We start from the raw sequence: 20,009 nt of genomic DNA, 5'->3' as shown, positions 1-20,009 counted from the left end.
AATATAGAAGTGTCAGGAGGACTGATCAATATAGAATGTCAGGAGGATTTATCAATATAGAAGTGTCAGGAGGACTGATCAATATAGAATGTCAGGAGGATTTATCAATATAGAAGTGTCAGGAGGACTGATCAATATAGAGGTGTCAGGAGGACTGATCAATATAGAATGTCAGGAGGACTGATCAATATAGAAGTGTCAGGAGGACTGATCAATATAGAGGTGTCAGGAGGATTTATCAATATAGAAGTGTCAGGAGGACTGATCAATATAGAATGTCAGGAGGATTTATCAATATAGAAGTGTCAGGAGGACTGATCAATATAGAATGTCAGGAGGACTGACCAATATAGAAGTGTCAGGAGGATTTATCAATATACCCCGGCAGCCGGGGCCCGGGGCGGGGCCCCCTGCACCCCCCCAACTGGCCCCACCCGGGCCGGCCCCGGGGCGCCCGGGGGCCGGGGCGGGGCACAGGGTAGGCAGAGTCCGGCTGGCACCCCCGCACGCAGCCGCCCCCGCGGGGCGGTCGCAGCTGCAGCTGCTGCAGTGTCTATGCATGGAAGTTGGTTCAATGCAACCGAGAAAAACCCCACAAATGAAACAAATATATTAGTTGCAAGAACATACTATGATGCAATTATATTCTTTATAAAAAACGTAAACCAGGGGATTGTTTAATAAAGACTGTTTTTCACAATATATAAACGAAAAATGTAATTGATTACAGGGGAGAGTCAAATAAGGATAGAACCAAGAATGCGCAAAGATGAAGGCAGAGAAACAAGCATGCAAAATAGCCCTCATCAAAGGGAGGAGAAAATTGCATCGCTAGGGCCACTTATAGGGGGCTCCGCTATAAGTCTCCACTCAATGTCTGACCTTTATAATGGGCCTTAAAACATCATTTATTTACATAGCATTAACCCCTTACAGTGAAAGCCTGTTTTCATCTTCCTGACTAGGCCAACTTTTTCCATTCTTGGGCCCCAGTGAATGCATTGCTTGGGTGCCGCTCACGAGGGAGAGGGAGCCACCTCCTTCTTCTAACCTTCTTAATGTTGTGATCGATATTGATCACAGCATTTAGAGGGTTAAACAACCAGTGTAGATTAGGACACCAACCTTCACTGTCACAGCCGGAGTCCTCCTGACACTTCTATATTGATCAGTCCTCCTGACACTTCCATATTGATCAGTCCTCCTGACACTTCAATATTGATCAGTCCTCCTGACACTTCTATATTGATCAGTCCTCCTGACACTTCTATATTGATCAGTCCTCCTGACACTTCTATATTGATAAATCCTCCTGACACTTCTATATTGATAAATCCTCCTGACATTCTATATTGATCAGTCCTCCTGTGGGGCGTACTAATATACTGATTTTATTATTGATGTAATGTTGTCACTTGAATTGTATAATAAAAAACTAATTTTATGATTAAGTTCCTGGTGTGGTGGTTATCTCTGGTCAAGTCTATGGTCATGGTGCTTGGGTTGCTTTAATACTGTATAATGGCCACACATGATGCTCCATACTGTATAATGGCCACACATGATGCTCCATACTGTATAATGTTATGAATTTTGTGGCAGAGCTCCCTCCTGTGGTCACAAGTGGTACTTCGGCTGATTCTGTCTATGAGCTTCCGTTGGTGGATGTGAGTGGTACTGCGGCTTCTGAGTTTCCTTCCTCAGGTGATGTGGTGAAGTCGTTAGGTGCTGCTCTATTTAACTCCACCTGCAGGGTGCACAGGGCCCCGGGCGGGGCCGGGCGGCACGGGCGGCAGGGGGTCAGCGCTGCTGCAGCCGGCAGGTGTCCGGTTGGTGCTGCACTGGGCAAGAGGAAGGTGCTGGGGCTTTATTACTGGGGGGGTCCGTCTTGCTGGTTTCTCTAACTTTTAAGGCCTTCTCTAGAGCTTTGTTTAGTAGTTCCACCTCCTGTAGATCTTCCGGTGATGGTTGGATCTCTACTAAAAGGGAGAAAAAAATGATGGTAAGAATCATTATAGTTGCAGCCCCGATGTCACCGGGGTGGCCACAGCAATACGTAAACTTGTACTAGGTCAGAACCACATATTACAAGTTCTGAGACCAAATGACAGACCATATTGCACAGAGGGTACTCACCTACATGCACGAGCCGTCACAAATCGGAAGCTTCATCCTCTACTGGCAATGACCAATGTAAAAGAAGTGCAACACAACATCCCACCATATCATTGATCAGTCCTCCTGACACTTCTATATTGATCATTCCTCCTGACACCTCTATATTGATCAGTCCTCCTGACTCTTCTATATTGATCAGTCCTCCTGACACTTCTATATTGATCAGTCCTCCTGACACCTCTATATTGATCAGTCCTCCTGACTCTTCTATATTGATCAGTCCTCCTGACACTTCTATATTGATCAGTCCTCCTGACACTTCTATATTGATCAGTCCTCCTGACACTTCTATATTGATCAGTCCTCCTGACACTTCTGTATTGATCAGTCCTCCTGACACTTCTATATTCATCAGTAGCCCCCGCACCGGGCCCGGCCAGCCGCGCACCCCCGGGGCCCGGGGTGCAGGGGGTGCCGCCCGGACCGCGGCTGCAGGGTCTGGAGGCAGGAAGGAGGTCTTGAATGGCAAAGAACTTCTCCCATAATCTATAAAACACAGGAAAACAGTATGGTTATCTCAGTCTGGAATCGCCAAACCCAATTTCCTCACCGCCTCTTATTACACTGCACGTAAAAGACTTTATTGCATTCCTTGTAATGGAATCCGAAAATGTGAAATGTGCGCTACTTACGTGATGTGAGAAATATGAAGAACTGAACCTGCAACTATTACTGATGACTAAAATAAATCCAATCCAACTCAGCAAAAGCATGTCAGAATTTAAAGGGGTTGTTCAGGCTTATCATAGAAATCTCCAGTCACTCTATGTGACTGCAGATTTGGGAATCCTCACAGTGTGTGCACGGCACACTGCGAGGACGACGGGCACAGTGTGCCGCGAATTCTGGAATCATCATTGTCCATATACTACGGGGACATGCATATTCTAGAATACCCGATGCGTTAGAATCGGGCCACAATCTAGACAGATTGTCTAGCCCAACAGGCTACACGTAGGCTGTCCACCGACACAGCATCGACGTAGAAATCCCGCGTCTCTGATTGGTCGAGGCCGCCAGGCCTCGACCAATCAGCGACGAGCACAGCGACCATGATGTCATAAAGAACGTAGATATCTCGCGTCTCTGATTGGTCGAGGCCGTCAGGCCTCGACCAATCAGCAACGGGCACAACGACGATGATGTCATAATGGTTGCCATGGCGACGATGATGTCATAAAGGTCGCCTCGACCAATCAGCGACGGGCACAATCTGCCGCGAATTCTGGAATCATCATTGTCCATATACTACTGGGACATGCATATTCTAGAATACCCGATGCAGCTGCAGGCGCTGCACCAGCCGGCACCAGCCGCCCGCAGCCCCCAGTGCCTGCCCGGGCACCTGCAGCTGCGGTGGCAGTGGTGCTGGTGCAGTATACATATGTATAGTGGGGTGCTGGTGCAGTATATATGTATAGTGGGGTGCTGGTGCAGTGTATACATATGTATAGTGGGGTGCTGGTGCAGTATATATATGTATAGTGGGGTGCTGGTGCAGTGTATATATATGTATAGTGGGGTGCTGGTGCAGTATATATATGTATAGTGGGGTGCTGGTGCAGTGTATATATATGTATAGTGGGGTGCTGGTGCAGTATATATATGTACTAGATTGTGGCCCGATTCTAACGCATCGGGTATTCTAGAATATGCATGTCCCCGTAGTATATGGACAATGATGATTCCAGAATTTGTGGCAGACTGTGCCCGTCGCTGATTGGTCGAGGCAACCTTTATGACATCATAGTCGCCATGGCAACCATTATGACATCATCGTCGCTGTGCCCGTTGCTGATTGGTCGAGGCAGACTGATCAATATAGAGGTATCAGGAGGACTGATCAATATAGAGGTATCAGGAGGACTGATCAATATAGAAGTGTCAGGAGGACTGATCAATATAGAAGTGTCAGGAGGACTGATCAATATAGAAGTGTCAGGAGGACTGATCAATATAGAAGTGTCAGGAGGACTGATCAATATTGAAGTGTCAGGAGGACTGATCAATATAGAAGTGTCAGGAGGACTGATCAATATAGAAGTGTCAGGAGGACTGATCAATATAGAAGTGTCAGGAGGACTGATCAATATAGAAGTGTCAGGAGGACTGATCAATATAGAGGTATCAGGAGGACTGATCAATACAGAAGTGTCAGGAGGACTGATCAATATAGAGGTATCAGGAGGACTGATCAATATAGAAGTGTCAGGAGGACTGATCAATATAGAAGAGTCAGGAGGACTGATCAATATAGAGGTGTCAGGAGGACTGATCAATATAGAAGTGTCAGGAGGACTGATCAATATAGAAGAGTCAGGAGGACTGATCAATATAGAGGTGTCAGGAGGAATGATCAATATAGAAGTGTCAGGAGGACTGATCAATATAGAAGTGTCAGGAGGACTGATCAATATAGAGGTATCAGGAGGACTGATCAATACAGAAGTGTCAGGAGGACTGATCAATACAGAAGTGTCAGGAGGACTGATCAATATAGAAGTGTCAGGAGGACTGATCAATATAGAAGTGTCAGGAGGACTGATCAATATAGAAGTGTCAGGAGGACTGATCAATATTGAAGTGTCAGGAGGACTGATCAATATAGAGGTATCAGGAGGACTGATCAATACAGAAGTGTCAGGAGGACTGATCAATATAGAAGTGTCAGGAGGACTGATGAATATAGAAGTGTCAGGAGGACTGATCAATACAGAAGTGTCAGGAGGACTGATCAATATTGAAGTGTCAGGAGGACTGATTAATATTGAAGTGTCAGGAGGACTGATCAATATAGAAGTGTCAGGAGGACTGATCAATATTGAAGTGTCAGGAGGACTGATCAATATTGAAGTGTCAGGAGGACTGATCAATATAGAAGTGTCAGGAGGACTGATCAATATTGAAGTGTCAGGAGGACTGATCAATATTGAAGTGTCAGGAGGACTGATCAATATAGAATGTCAGGAGGACTGATCAATATAGAAGTGTCAGGAGGACTGATCAATATAGAGGTATCAGGAGGACTGATCAATATAGAAGTGTCAATCAGAGACGCGGGATTTCTACGTCGCTGCTGTGCCGGTCTCTGATTGGTCGAGGCCTGGCGGCCTCGACCAATCAGAGAGCCGGGATTTCCAGGACAGACAGACAGACAGACAGACAGACAGACGGAAAAACCCTTAGGCAGCCGTGGCAAGCAGCACTGCAGCACAGCCCGCAGGCGCAGCGGACTGGGCCGCGGACTGGTGCCGGGGCTGCGGCCTGCGGTGCTGCAGTGCACTGCTGATGCTGTGCCGGTCTCTGATTGGTCGAGGCCTGGCGGCCTCGACCAATCAGAGAGCCGGGATTTCCAGGACAGACAGACAGACAGACAGACGGAAAAACCCTTAGGCAATTATATATATAGATTCTCTGCAATATATTTCTGCAGGTCGTCTCTTATAATGCCCTAAAAAAATTTTGCACACTACTGATGTCAGGCTTACCGGACGGTAGTTGCCCCGATCCACCTTCTTACCTTTCTTAAATATTGGTAGCGCATGAGCCATTCTCCAATCCTGTGGCATCACAGGTGTTTTTGTATTTTTTAAATGCTATTTTATACAATGGTACTTCTGACCATTGTGATAAAATATTACTGCAGCCACACATTGACAGTCATTGTGACTGACATAAAATAATTATGTGAATCTCCATATTTGCTGTAGATACTACTTTAAGATACTTGCTGATATATACTGTAGTTATTGACTATTGTTTTTTTTTATATTATTGCTTTTTTATGCATTGCAGGTTAAAATAGAGAAGGAAAGAGTGTATATACGTGCAAGCAAACAGGCAAGTCTCTCACTAGATAATGCTATTTAAATGTGTTTGATTTAAATGTTTGACTTATTATGTTTCTTAATTAATTAAATTGTATGGTCTTAGAAGAAAAGTCTACAGTCACCACTGTATGTGACTGCAGACTGTCGAACTGTGACAGTGTGTGATGTGCACACTTTCCCGATTCCCCTAGATTCCAGGGGTGTGTGGGCGGTCATGTGATAACATCTGCTGTCTGTAATGTGTATACTTGCGGTCACATGCCGACTAGACTCCTGGACGTTTCTCAGTTCTCTTCCATTAAGAGACACCGGGTGAGACTAGTTGGCATGTGACCACAAGCGTGCAGTCACGTGACCACACACCCGCACAAGAAGTGCAGGGGAAGCGTGACAGTGTGCGTATACATAGTTTGGTGACTTTCCTTCTGGAGCCAGACAGCCCCTTTAATGTGAATACTTTTATTCATAATTTGTTTTGGTCTGTGAGTTAAAATAGTAGAATCTTCTTAATTGCTGTTTCTCAAACTGTGAAAAGAGCCTAATTGGTGTGGTGCCGCTCAGCTGTTGAGTCGCAGCTGGGAAATCGCGTTTGAACAAGATAATCTTATGATGAAAAAGTCTTTCTCTGACTGCACCAATCTCTGATTTAGCAACATAATTGTCTCCTTCTGTGATTTTTCGCGTTCTAATTAGCTAAAGAGTTGAAATAAAGATACTGTAAGTTGAGATAAAAGTTTAATGTTCAACAATAGTGAGGCCCATGGGTCACCATGTTCTGGTGGGTGAGAGGCAGGTATCGCTCTAGGCCAGAGGGGAGGATATATACAGAGTTTCATGCTTGGACAAAACTGATCTGTTGTACACTACACAGGAAACACAGTATTTTAATTGACTTTGTGTAATGTTTAATTATCCCTGTGATCCAGATGCAGGATAGCTAAACATTTTCTGCTAGTTCCCCACGTGGACAACAGCAGATCACTTGGGGTCCCAGTTGCCTATTGTCTAGGGACACCTTGAATAAGTAGGGCTTGTTTAAAGAAGAAAACCCTCTAGGCCAAAAGACACACGAGCATATACAAAATCATCTGATTTTGATCCAGAAAAAAAATTGATAATTTTTAACCTTTATTGTTATCTGCATGCCAGTCAAATACAGTTTGCTATGTTAAAGGAACTCTGTCTCCAGGTTTTTGCTACCTCGTCTGAGAGCAGCATAATGTAGGAAAAGAGACCCTGATTCCAGCAATGTATCACTTAGTTTATGGAGTGCAGCAGTTGTGACACAATCAAAGCTTTTAGATGTGGCGTGTACTGTAGCAGAACTCAGGAGCTAACCCCGCTCACACCACAACTTTCTGAGTACATTGTATATTGACAGTGAGCTGCTTATTGGAGGAGGGGGCGGAGTCAGACCAGGGCTCAGTGCACTGTGATCTAATCAGTAATTATCTCCTGTTGATAAAACCTTAATTGTATGCAAACAATGGCACACAGCCTAATAAGTGATACATTTCTGAAATTTGTGTCTCAGTCCCTACCTCATGCTGTTATCAGATTATATAGTAAAAACTTGCTGACAGATTCTTGTTAAGAAATTGCAATATATCCGCAAAATTCAGATGCGGTTGATGCATATATGAAATCCAATTTTTTTGCACACCCATAGACTTGAATTGGTGATTCTCATCTGAAATACAGAAGAGACTACAGTACAATTTTTCTCATGCAAACACTTGATCCATGTGAAACAATGGTCATCTGAACAGCCGAACTGAATAACATTGATACTAGTGATGTCCGAGTTATGTCAGCTTTTTCCATGGAAAGTACTCAGTCTGAAAATAGAATTGTGTGAATATATCCTAAGGCTAGCTAGTTGGGAAACCAAACCTCAGGCATCAGTATCTGAGAATAAGGTCTCAGTCACGACTATTTTTCTGTGTGGTAACCGTTATTCTTAAGAAATATAAAGAAAATTCACAAGCTTCTTACACTCATTAAACAGTAAAAAACGGACAGTGCAAGACTGACACATGGCGACCACGTGCTATCCCTCTTTTTCATGGACCCATGGACTTGCATTGACAAGTTTGATAGAAGACTCATAGAAAAAATGGATATGTCTCCTTTTTTATTTTTTGAGGACACAACAAATACATGGGAAGAGCCTCATAGACTCTAATGGATACAAGTCCTATCCCTGAAAAACACGGATAGAACATTCATTTAAAACATAATAGTCTGAATGAGTCCTAACAAATTAGTTCAGCTCAAGCGAACCCAATACATATAAAATTAATCTTGTCAATGTGCCCTTTCTATACCTTCCTACCTTTCTGATATAGCAACCATTGTGATTTTGTTGAGCAAGCCTTGTGTCATTTTCCAGTTACCAATAATTACTTCACCAATTCTTGCTTAAAGAGTTGTCCACCACTTTTTCATTGACTTGCGACTGTCTGCCAACTTTGTGCATTTAGCAAACTGCTATGAGGAGCACATCTCAAAATAGTGAATTTTATGAGTAGCCCAGCACAGAAGAGCAGATCTTGATGCAATATACTGTTCTTAGAGGTTTAGAGATGATTTAAGTATTGTACGCTGGAGACAAGATGACACCACCTGTCAGAGGAGGTGCTTGAAGCACAACATGTGAAAAACGCTAATAATAGCAGCAAAATAGCAGTACATAGTAGTCATAGGACAATATAACCCACTTTAATCAAAACACTGCCATGAATGCATGTACAGTCATTGACAAAAATTTGGAGAATGAGACAAATATTAATTTTTCCAAAGTCTACTGCTTCATTTTTTCTAATGGCAATTTGCATATACTCCTGAATGTCAGAGTGATCAGCTTAACAGCAAATACTGTGCTTGCAAAGTCAATATTTGCCCAGAAAATGAACTTTAACCCCCAAAACACATTTCAACATCATTGCAGTCCTGCCTTAAAAGGAGCAGCTAACATCGTTTTAGTGATTGATCCATTAACACAGGTGTGGGTGTTGATGAGGACAGGGCTGGCGATCAAACAGTCATGATTAAGTAAGAATGACATCACTGGACACTTTAAAAGGAGTCTGGTGCTTGGTATCATTGTTTCTCTTCAGTTAACCATTATTATCTCTAAAGAAACACGTGCAGCCATCATTGCACTGCACAAAAATGGCCTAACAGGGAAGAGTATCGCAGCTACAAAGATTGCACCTCAGTCAACAATCTATCGCATCATCAAGAACTTCAAGGAGAGAGCTTCCATTGTTGTCAAAAAGGCTCCAGGGCGCCCAAGAAAGACCAGCAAGCGCCAGGACCGTATCTTAAAACTGTTTCAGCTGCGGGATCGGACTACCAGCAGTGCCGAGCTTGCTCAGGAATGGCAGCAGGCTGGTGTGAGTGCTTCTGCACGCACTGTGAGGCGGAGACTCTTTGAGCAAGGCCTGGTTTCAAGGAGGGCAGCAAAGAAGCCACTTCTCTCCAGAAAAAACGTCAGGGACCGACTGATATTCTGCAAAAGGTACAGGGAGTGGACTGCTGAGGACTGGGGCAAAGTCATTTTCTCTGATGAATCCCCTTTTCGATTGTTTGGGACATCTGGAAAACAGCTTATTCGGAGAAGAAGAGGTGAGCGCTACCACCAGTCTTGTCTCATGCCAACTGTAAAGCATCCTGAAACCATTCATGTGTGGGGTTGCTTCTCAGCCAAGGGAATCGGCTCACTCACAGTCTTGCCTAAAAACACAGCCATGAATAAAGAATGGTACCAGAATGTCCTCCAAGAGCAACTTCTCTCAACCGTCCAAGAGCAGTTTGGCGCCCAACAATGCCTTTTCCAGCATGATGGAGCACCTTGCCATAAAGCAAAGGTGATAACTAAATGGCTCATGGAACAAAACATAGAGATTTTGGGTCCATGGCCTGGAAACTCCCCAGATCTTAATCCCATTGAGAACTTGTGGTCAATCATCAAGAGACGGGTGGACAAACAAAAACCAACAAATTCTGGCAAAATGTAAGCATTGATTATGCAAGAATGGACTGCTATCAGTCAGGATTTGTTCCAGAAGTTGATTGAGAGCATGCCAGGGAGAATTGCAGAGGTCTTGAAGAAGGGTCAACACTGCAAATATTGACTTGCTGCATTAACTCATTCTAATTGATTGCAATTATATTTCTGTATGTGATATAAACATCAGACAAACACTAATACAAACCAGAGGGCAGCAGATCATGTGAAAATATAATTTTGGTGTCATTCTCAAAACTTTTGGCCATGACTGTATATAAAGTACGTAGAGGCAAAGTGCCCAATGTTGACTACACTGAAAATAATTATGTGAAACCAGAACACATGAGCTGCGCGCACAGTGAACAAGCCCGTAGAGACATGTTCACACCACCAAGAGACTTGGAAACACAAAAAAGCAGAGTAAAACCAAAAACACACTGTTGCAAAAAAATCACAGTGGACAGCAAGTGCTAGTAAAAAGATGGAAAAAACAGGGTATTTGGTTGATACGTTTTTTGCAAAAAATGTATATTAAGCCGCTCTACCAAACGTCAAGGTATACCCATATCAGAGCAGTCCTAACTAATGTATGTAATCCCTATCTGATGTATTTAAAACCTGGTCATATGTACAATACCTGTATGAGCAGGATTCAGAAAAGGAATGTCCATGTGGACACGCTGGACAGAACAGCTCCTGTGCGCACAGCTCAAAAAAAGAGGCGTGGAGGCCTCCCCAGTCTTGTGGACACAAGAAAACAATTATGTGAAACCAGAACACATGAGCTGCGCGCACAGTGAACAAGCCCGTAGAGACATGTTCACACCACCAAGAGACTTGGAAACACAAAAAAGCAGAGTAAAACCAAAAACACACTGTTGCAAAAAAATCACAGTGGACAGCAAGTGCTAGTAAAAAGATGGAAAAAACAGGGTATTTGGTTGATACGTTTTTTGCAAAAAATGTATATTAAGCCGCTCTACCAAACGTCAAGGTATACCCATATCAGAGCAGTCCTAACTAATGTATGTAATCCCTATCTGATGTATTTAAAACCTGGTCATATGTACAATACCTGTATGAGCAGGATTCAGAAAAGGAATGTCCATGTGGACACGCTGGACAGAACAGCTCCTGTGCGCACAGCTCAAAAAAAGAGGCGTGGAGGCCTCCCCAGTCTTGTGGACACAAGAAAACAATTATGTGAAACCAGAACACATGAGCTGCGCGCACAGTGAACAAGCCCGTAGAGACATGTTCACACCACCAAGAGACTTGGAAACACAAAAAAGCAGAGTAAAACCAAAAACACACTGTTGCAAAAAAATCACAGTGGACAGCAAGTGCTAGTAAAAAGATGGAAAAAACAGGGTATTTGGTTGATACGTTTTTTGCAAAAAATGTATATTAAGCCGCTCTACCAAACGTCAAGGTATACCCATATCAGAGCAGTCCTAACTAATGTATGTAATCCCTATCTGATGTATTTAAAACCTGGTCATATGTACAATACCTGTATGAGCAGGATTCAGAAAAGGAATGTCCATGTGGACACGCTGGACAGAACAGCTCCTGTGCGCACAGCTCAAAAAAGAGGGGTGGAGGCCTCCCCAGTCTTGTGGACACAAGAAAACAATTATGTGAAACCAGAACACATGAGCTGCGCGCACAGTGAACAAGCCCGTAGAGACATGTTCACACCACCAAGAGACTTGGAAACACAAAAAAGCAGAGTAAAACCAAAAACACACTGTTGCAAAAAAATCACAGTGGACAGCAAGTGCTAGTAAAAAGATGGAAAAAACAGGGTATTTGGTTGATACGTTTTTTGCAAAAAATGTATATTAAGCCGCTCTACCAAACGTCAAGGTATACCCATATCACAGCAGTCCTAACTAATGTATGTAATCCCTATCTGATGTATTTAAAACCTGGTCATATGTACTGTTGTGAATTCTGTGGCTGAATTCACTCCTGTGGTCACAAGTGGTACTGCAGCTTCTGAGCTTCCTCCCTCAGGTGTTCTGGTGAGCTCGTTAACTGCTTCATTACTTAACTCCGCCTGATGCTGCTATCCTTGCTCCTTGTCAATGTTTCAGTGTTGGATCTGAGCTTCTCCTGATTGTTCCTGTGACCTGCTGCTCTGTATAGCTAAGTGCTTTTTGCTTTTTTGTTGCTTTTTTTCTGTCCAGCTTGTCTTTTGTTTTGCTGGAAGCTCTGAGACGCAAAGGGTGTACCGCCGTGCCATTAGTTCGGCACGGTGGGTTTTTTTTTTGCCCCCTTTGCGTGGTTTTGCTTTAGGGTTTTTTGTAGACTGCAAAGTTCGCTTTACTGTCCTCGCTCTGTCCTAGAATATCGGGCCCCACTTTGCTGAATCTATTTCATCCCTACGTTTTGTCTTTTCATCTTACTCACAGTCATTATATGTGGGGGGCTGCCTTTTCCTTTGGGGAATTTCTCTGGGGCAAGTCAGGCCTATTTTTCTATCTTCAGGCTAGCTAGTTTCTTAGGCTGTGCCGAGTTGCCTAGGTAGTTGTTAGGCGCAATCCACAGCCGCTTTTAGTTGTGTTTAGGATAGGATCAGGAGTGCAGTCTACAGAGTTTCCACGTCTCAGAGCTCGTTCTTGTATTTTTGGGTATTTGTCAGATCACTGTGTGCGCTCTGATCGCTAAGCACACTGTGTTTCTGGATTGCCTTCATAACACCTGTCATTAGCAAACATAACAATGTACAATACCTGTATGAGCAGGATTCAGAAAAGGAATGTCCATGTGGACACGCTGGACAGAACAGCTCCTGTGCGCACAGCTCAAAAAAAAAGGGGTGGAGGCCTCCCCAGTCTTGTGGACACAAGAAAACAATTATGTGAAACCAGAACACATGAGCTGCGCGCACAGTGAACAAGCCCGTAGAGACATGTTCACACCACCAAGAGACTTGGAAACACAAAAAAGCAGAGTAAAACCAAAAACACACTGTTGCAAAAAAATCACAGTGGACAGCAAGTGCTAGTAAAAAGATGGAAAAAACAGGGTATTTGGTTGATACGTTTTTTGCAAAAAATGTATATTGAGCCGCTCTACCAAACGTCAAGGTATACCCATATCAGAGCAGTCCTAACTAATGTATGTAATCCCTATCTGATGTATTTAAAACCTGGTCATATGTACAATACCTGTATGAGCAGGATTCAGAAAAGGAATGTCCATGTGGACACGCTGGACAGAACAGCTCCTGTGCGCACAGCTCAAAAAAAGAGGGGTGGAGGCCTCCCCAGTCTTGTGGACACAAGAAAACAATTATGTGAAACCAGAACACATGAGCTGCTCGCACAGTGAACAAGCCCGTAGAGACATGTTCACACCACCAAGAGACTAGGAAACACAAAAAAGCAGAGTAAAACCAAAAACACACTGTTGCAAAAAAATCACAGTGGACAGCAAGTGCTAGTAAAAAGATGGAAAAAACAGGGTATTTGGTTGATACTTTTTTTGCAAAAAATGTATATTAAGCCACTCTACCAAACGTCAAGGTATACCCATATCAGAGCAGTCCTAACTAATGTATGTAATCCCTATCTGATGTATTTAAAACCTGGTCATATGTACAATACCTGTATGAGCAGGATTCAGAAAAGGAATGTCCATGTGGACACGCTGGACAGAACAGCTCCTGTGCGCACAGCTCAAAAAAAGAGGGGTGGAGGCCTCCCCAGTCTTGTGGACACAAGAAAACAATTATGTGAAACCAGAACACATGAGCTGCGCGCACAGTGAACAAGCCCGTAGAGACATGTTCACACCACCAAGAGACTTGGAAACACAAAAAAGCAGAGTAAAACCAAAAACACACTGTTGCAAAAAAATCACAGTGGACAGCAAGTGCTAGTAAAAAGATGGAAAAAACAGGGTATTTGGTTGATACGTTTTTTGCAAAAAATGTATATTAAGCCGCTCTACCAAACGTCAAGGTATACCCATATCAGAGCAGTCCTAACTAATGTATGTAATCCCTATCTGATGTATTTAAAACCTGGTCATATGTACAATACCTGTATGAGCAGGATTCAGAAAAGGAATGCTGTGCGCACAGGAGCTGTTCTGTCCAGCGTGTCCACATGGACATTCCTTTTCTGAATCCTGCTCATACAGGTATTGTACATATGACCAGGTTTTAAATACATCAGATAGGGATTACATACATTAGTTAGGACTGCTCTGATATGGGTATACCTTGACGTTTGGTAGAGCGGCTTAATATACATTTTTTGCAAAAAACGTATCAACCAAATACCCTGTTTTTTCCATCTTTTTACTAGCACTTGCTGTCCACTGTGATTTTTTTGCAACAGTGTGTTTTTGGTTTTACTCTGCTTTTTTGTGTTTCCAAGTCTCTTGGTGGTGTGAACATGTCTCTACGGGCTTGTTCACTGTGCGCGCAGCTCATGTGTTCTGGTTTCACATAATTGTTTTCTTGTGTCCACAAGACTGGGGAGGCCTCCACCCCTCTTTTTTTGAGCTGTGCGCACAGGAGCTGTTCTGTCCAGCGTGTCCACATGGACATTCCTTTTCTGAATCCTGCTCATACAGGTATTGTACATATGACCAGGTTTTAAATACATCAGATAGGGATTACATACATTAGTTAGGACTGCTCTGATATGGGTATACCTTGACGTTTGGTAGAGCGGCTTAATATACATTTTTTGCAAAAAACGTATCAACCAAATACCCTGTTTTTTCCATCTTTTTACTAGCACTTGCTGTCCACTGTGATTTTTTTGCAACAGTGTGTTTTTGGTTTTACTCTGCTTTTTTGTGTTTCCAAGTCTCTTGGTGGTGTGAACATGTCTCTACGGGCTTGTTCACTGTGCGCGCAGCTCATGTGTTCTGGTTTCACATAATTGTTTTCTTGTGTCCACAAGACTGGGGAGGCCTCCACCCCTCTTTTTTTGAGCTGTGCGCACAGGAGCTGTTCTGTCCAGCGTGTCCACATGGACATTCCTTTTCTGAATCCTGCTCATACAGGTATTGTACATATGACCAGGTTTTAAATACATCAGATAGGGATTACATACATTAGTTAGGACTGCTCTGATATGGGTATACCTTGACGTTTGGTAGAGCGGCTTAATATACATTTTTTGCAAAAAACGTATCAACCAAATACCCTGTTTTTTCCATCTTTTTACTAGCACTTGCTGTCCACTGTGATTTTTTTGCAACAGTGTGTTTTTGGTTTTACTCTGCTTTTTTGTGTTTCCAAGTCTCTTGGTGGTGTGAACATGTCTCTACGGGCTTGTTCACTGTGCGCGCAGCTCATGTGTTCTGGTTTCACATAATTGTTTTCTTGTGTCCACAAGACTGGGGAGGCCTCCACCCCTCTTTTTTTGAGCTGTGCGCACAGGAGCTGTTCTGTCCAGCGTGTCCACATGGACATTCCTTTTCTGAATCCTGCTCATACAGGTATTGTACATATGACCAGGTTTTAAATACATCAGATAGGGATTACATACATTAGTTAGGACTGCTCTGATATGGGTATACCTTGACGTTTGGTAGAGCGGCTTAATATACATTTTTTGCAAAAAACTTATCAACCAAATACCCTGTTTTTTCCATCTTTTTACTAGCACTTGCTGTCCACTGTGATTTTTTTGCAACAGTGTGTTTTTGGTTTTACTCTGCTTTTTTGTGTTTCCTACACTGAAAATAGTCGCTATTAACCAATAATGCAAAGTACCTGGAAAATTGTGAAAAAAATGAGAATGGATAATAGGGCAATACATACCTAGTAAGGGCTGGTGGAGATCCCCGGGTGTCCCTCTGCCCCAATGTGCTGCTATTATTAGCGTTTTTCATACATTGTCTTCTTTATTGCATATTGCAACTATTATTATCATCTGCGCACCTTTGTGATTGAATCGGATTTTACTATTTGGGGCTTGAGTACATCAGTGGGTTTTTGTTGTAAGATACCCCAGGGCTTTGTAGTCCCACTTCATTTTTTTGATCTAGCACCTTTCTTGTAATCATGTTTTTTTATTGTCTTTACAATAAAGATATACTTTTATTCAGTAGGTACCAATTTTTGGGACCATTTTTACATATTGGTTTCCATCAGTGTGATATCTAGTTATTTGTGGTACGTGAACCCTTAAGAGATAATGGGGCTAATTATTGTGATTAAAAAATATTTATAATATATGTTTGCTGGAGTTGACAAGTATAGCAATCAATTCACTAATTTTAACTATATGTAATGCTAAAATGAAAAGTGCATGTTACAATATGCTTGTCATCCACAGGCTCTACAGTCACAGAGAAGGACTAAAGTAATGGCCAAGTGCATAGCACTCAGCAACTACAGTACGGCAATAACTAACATGCTCATAATCGGAGCAGGTAAAAGCTTTTCTAGTGCAGAAAATCATTGATAATCTATATATAATTGTCTAAGGGGCACTTCCGTCTGTTTGTCTGTCTGTCTGCCACGGAAATCCTGGTGGCCGCGACCAATCAGTGACGGGCACAGCCCGGGCGAGAATTAGTCCCTCCCTACTTCCGTCCAGTCAGTGCCCGGCGCCCGCTCCATACTCCCCTCCAGTCAGCGCTCACACAGGATTAATGGCAGCGTTAACGGACCGTGTTATGCCGCAGTGTAACGCACTCCGTTAACGCTGCTATTAACCCTGTGTGACCAACTTTTTACTATGCAGCAACAATAGTAAAAAATCTAATGTTAAAAATAATAAAAACCCTGCTATTCTCACCTTCCGTCGTCCGCCGATGCGCACGTGGCTGCCGCCAGCTTCCGTTCCCAGAGATGCATTGCGAAATTACCCAGAAGACTTAGCGGGCTCCCTAGACCATTAAGTCATCTGGGTAATTTCGCAATGCATCTCTGGAAACGGAAGCTGGCGGCAGTCGCGCCTGCATCTGGACAGCTTCACTGGACGCCGGAGGGTGAGTATATAACTATTTTTTATTTTAATTATTTTTTTAACAGGGATATGGTGCCCACACTGCTATATACTACGTGGGCTGTATTATATACTGTGTGGCTGCTATATACTACGTGGGCAGTGTTATATACTGCATGGGCTGTGTTATATACTGCGTGCCCTGTGTTATACACTGCGTGGGCTGCGTTATATACTGCGTAGGCTGTGTTATATACTGCGTAGGCTGTGTTATATACTGCGTGGGCTGTGTTATATACTGCGTGGGCTGTGCTATATATTTTGTGGGCTGTGTTGTATACTGCGCGGCTGCTATATACTACGTGGGCAGTGTTATATACTGAGTGGCCTGTGTTATATACTGCGTGCCCTGTGTTATACACTGCGTGGGCTGCGTTATATACTGCGTAGGCTGTGTTATATACTGCGTAGGCTGTGTTATATACTGCGTGGGCTGTGTTATATACTGCGTGTGCTGTGTTATATAGTGTGTGGGCTGTGTTTTGTACTGCGTGGGCTGTGTTATACAGTCATGGTCAAAAGTTTTGAGAATGAGACAAATATTAATTTTTCCAAAGTCTACTGCTTCATTTTTTCTAATGGCAATTTGCATATACTCCTGAATGTCAGAGTGATCAGCTTAACAGCAATTACTGTACTTGCAAAGTCAACATTTGCCCAGAAAATGAACTTTAACCCCCAAAACACATTTCAACATCATTGCAGTCCTGCCTTAAAAGGAGCAGCTAACATCGTTTTAGTGATTGATCCATTAACACAGGTGTGGGTGTTGATGAGGACAGGGCTGGCGATCAATCAGTCATGATTAAGTAAGAATGACATCACTGGACACTTTAAAAGGAGGCTGGTGCTTGGTATCATTGTTTCTCTTCAGTTAACCATGGTTATCTCTAAAAAAACACGTGCAGCCATCATTGCACTGCGCAAAAATGGCCTAACAGGGAAGAGTATCGCAGCTACAAAGATTGCACCTCAGTCAACAATCTATCGCATCATCAAGAACTTCAAGGAGAGAGTTTCCATTGTTGTCAAAGAGGCTCCAGGGCGCCCAAGAAAGACCAGCAAGCGCCAGGACCGTATCTTAAAACTGTTTCAGCTGCGGGATCGGACTACCAGCAGTGCCGAGCTTGCTCAGGAATGGCAGCAGGCTGGTGGGAGTGCTTCTGCACGCACTGTGAGGTGGAGACTTTTTGAGCAAGGCCTGGTTTCAAGGAGGGCAGCAAAGAAGCCACTTCTCTCCAGAAAAAACATCAGGGACCGACTGATATTCTGTAAAAGGTACAGGGAGTGGACTGCTGAGGACTGGGGCAAAGTCATTTTCTCTGATGAATCCCCTTTTCGATTGTTTGGGAGATCTGGAAAACAGCTTATTCGGAGAAGAAGAGGTGAGCGATACCACCAGTCTTGTCTCATGCCAACTGTAAAGCATCCTGAAACCATTCATGTGTGGGGTTGCTTCTCAGCCAAGGGAATCGGCTCACTCACAGTCTTGCCTAAAAACACAGCCATGAATAAAGAATGGTACCAGAATGTCCTCCAAGAGCAACTTCTCCCAACCGTCCAAGAGCAGTTTGGCGCCCAACAATGCCTTTTCCACCATGATGGAGCACCTTGCCATAAAGCAAAGGTGATAACTAAATGGCTCATGGAACAAAACATAGAGATTTTGGGTCCATGGCCTGGAAACTCCCCAGATCTTAATCCCATTGAGAACTTGTTGTCAATCATCAAGAGACAGGTGGACAAACAAAAACCAACAAATTCTGGCAAAATGCAAGCATTGATTATGCAAGAATGGACTGCTATCAGTCAGCATTTGTTCCAGAAGTTGATTGAGAGCATGCCAGGGAGAATTGCAGAGGTCTTGAAGAAGAAGGGTCAACACTGAAAATATTGACTTGCTGCATTAACTCATTCTAACTGTCAATATAACCTATTGGTACTCATAATATGATTGCAATTATATTTCTGTATGTGATATAAACATCAGACAAACACTAATAAAAACTAGAGGGCAGCAGATCATGTGAAAATATAATTTTGGTGTCATTCTCAAAACTTCTGGCCATGACTGTACACTGCGTGGGCTGTGTTATATACTGTGTGGGCTGTGTTATATACTGCGTGGGCTGTGCTATACAGTATATTACATGGGCTTTGTTATATACTGTGTGAGCTGTGTTATATACTGCATGGCTGCTATATACTACGTGGCTCCTATATACTACATGGCCTGTGCTATATACTATGTGGCCTGTGCTATATACTATATGGCTGCTATATACATACATACATATTCTGGAATACCCGATGCGTTAGAATCGGGCCACCATCTAGTCAACAATAAGAGCAATTTCAAATTCTAACAAAGTTCTTCTTTTTTACAGGTCCCGCCGGCTTAGTCTGTGCAGAAACGTTAAGACAGGAGGGCTTTTCCGACAGAATCGTAATGTGTACTTCGGAGAAGTATCTACCATATGACCGGTCAAAATTAAGCAAAGTATGTATCTATCAGTATGTATCTAACCTCAGCATGCACATTGTGTGCCTAAATGTACTTGTATACAGTTTTAATGAGATTTTTTAAAAAATAGATCTGTTGTTATATGGATGATGTCCAGTGATCAAGATAAAGGGAACATTGGAAATGGAGTCTGATCTAGCAGCATATTGTTGGGCTGAAGAGACGGAGCAGATTGGTGTGCAGAGTTGAGGGAGAAGATTAAGAATAGCTTGGATAATTCAAACTCCTGCTCATTCTATGCAGTGGAGTCCAGTGGGTGGTCCTACTAAGTAATTGGTAGCCTTTTATGGATGACTTCATACACAGACGCCTATTAAACACCTTGTAAGATCAACCTACTAGGCTCCTGAACATAGGAAGAGCTGGGATTTAAATAAACAAAATGCAAGTTTAAGCTCCTGTTGCTTTATAGTAAGCTGCCCCAAAATAGACTGTAAATACACAGCTAGCATTTAAAGTCTACCTACCTAGTCAACCTA

The 20,009-nt window shown here is 43.0% G+C and overlaps 1 protein-coding gene across 6 annotated transcripts in view; it reads left to right on the top strand.

Annotated features, from left to right (window-relative positions):
- AIFM3 (AIF family member 3) overlaps positions 1 to 20,009 on the top strand; it is a 185,243-nt gene that overhangs the window by 42,646 nt on the left and 122,588 nt on the right. For all 6 annotated transcript variants that reach the window (XM_069754117.1, XM_069754136.1, XM_069754106.1 and 3 more), the window contains 3 exons: positions 5,974 to 6,018; positions 16,332 to 16,428; positions 19,394 to 19,506. In XM_069754117.1, coding sequence (XP_069610218.1) covers positions 5,974 to 6,018; positions 16,332 to 16,428; positions 19,394 to 19,506 — 255 coding nt within the window. The remainder of the gene's footprint in view (positions 1 to 5,973; positions 6,019 to 16,331; positions 16,429 to 19,393; positions 19,507 to 20,009) is intronic.

Source organism: Ranitomeya imitator, chromosome 1 (assembly GCF_032444005.1).
Source record: "Ranitomeya imitator isolate aRanImi1 chromosome 1, aRanImi1.pri, whole genome shotgun sequence".
Classification (NCBI taxonomy): Eukaryota; Metazoa; Chordata; class Amphibia; order Anura; family Dendrobatidae; genus Ranitomeya; species Ranitomeya imitator.
The sequence above is the reverse complement of the archived record's forward strand: the minus strand, read 5'-3'. Positions and strand labels throughout refer to the sequence as shown.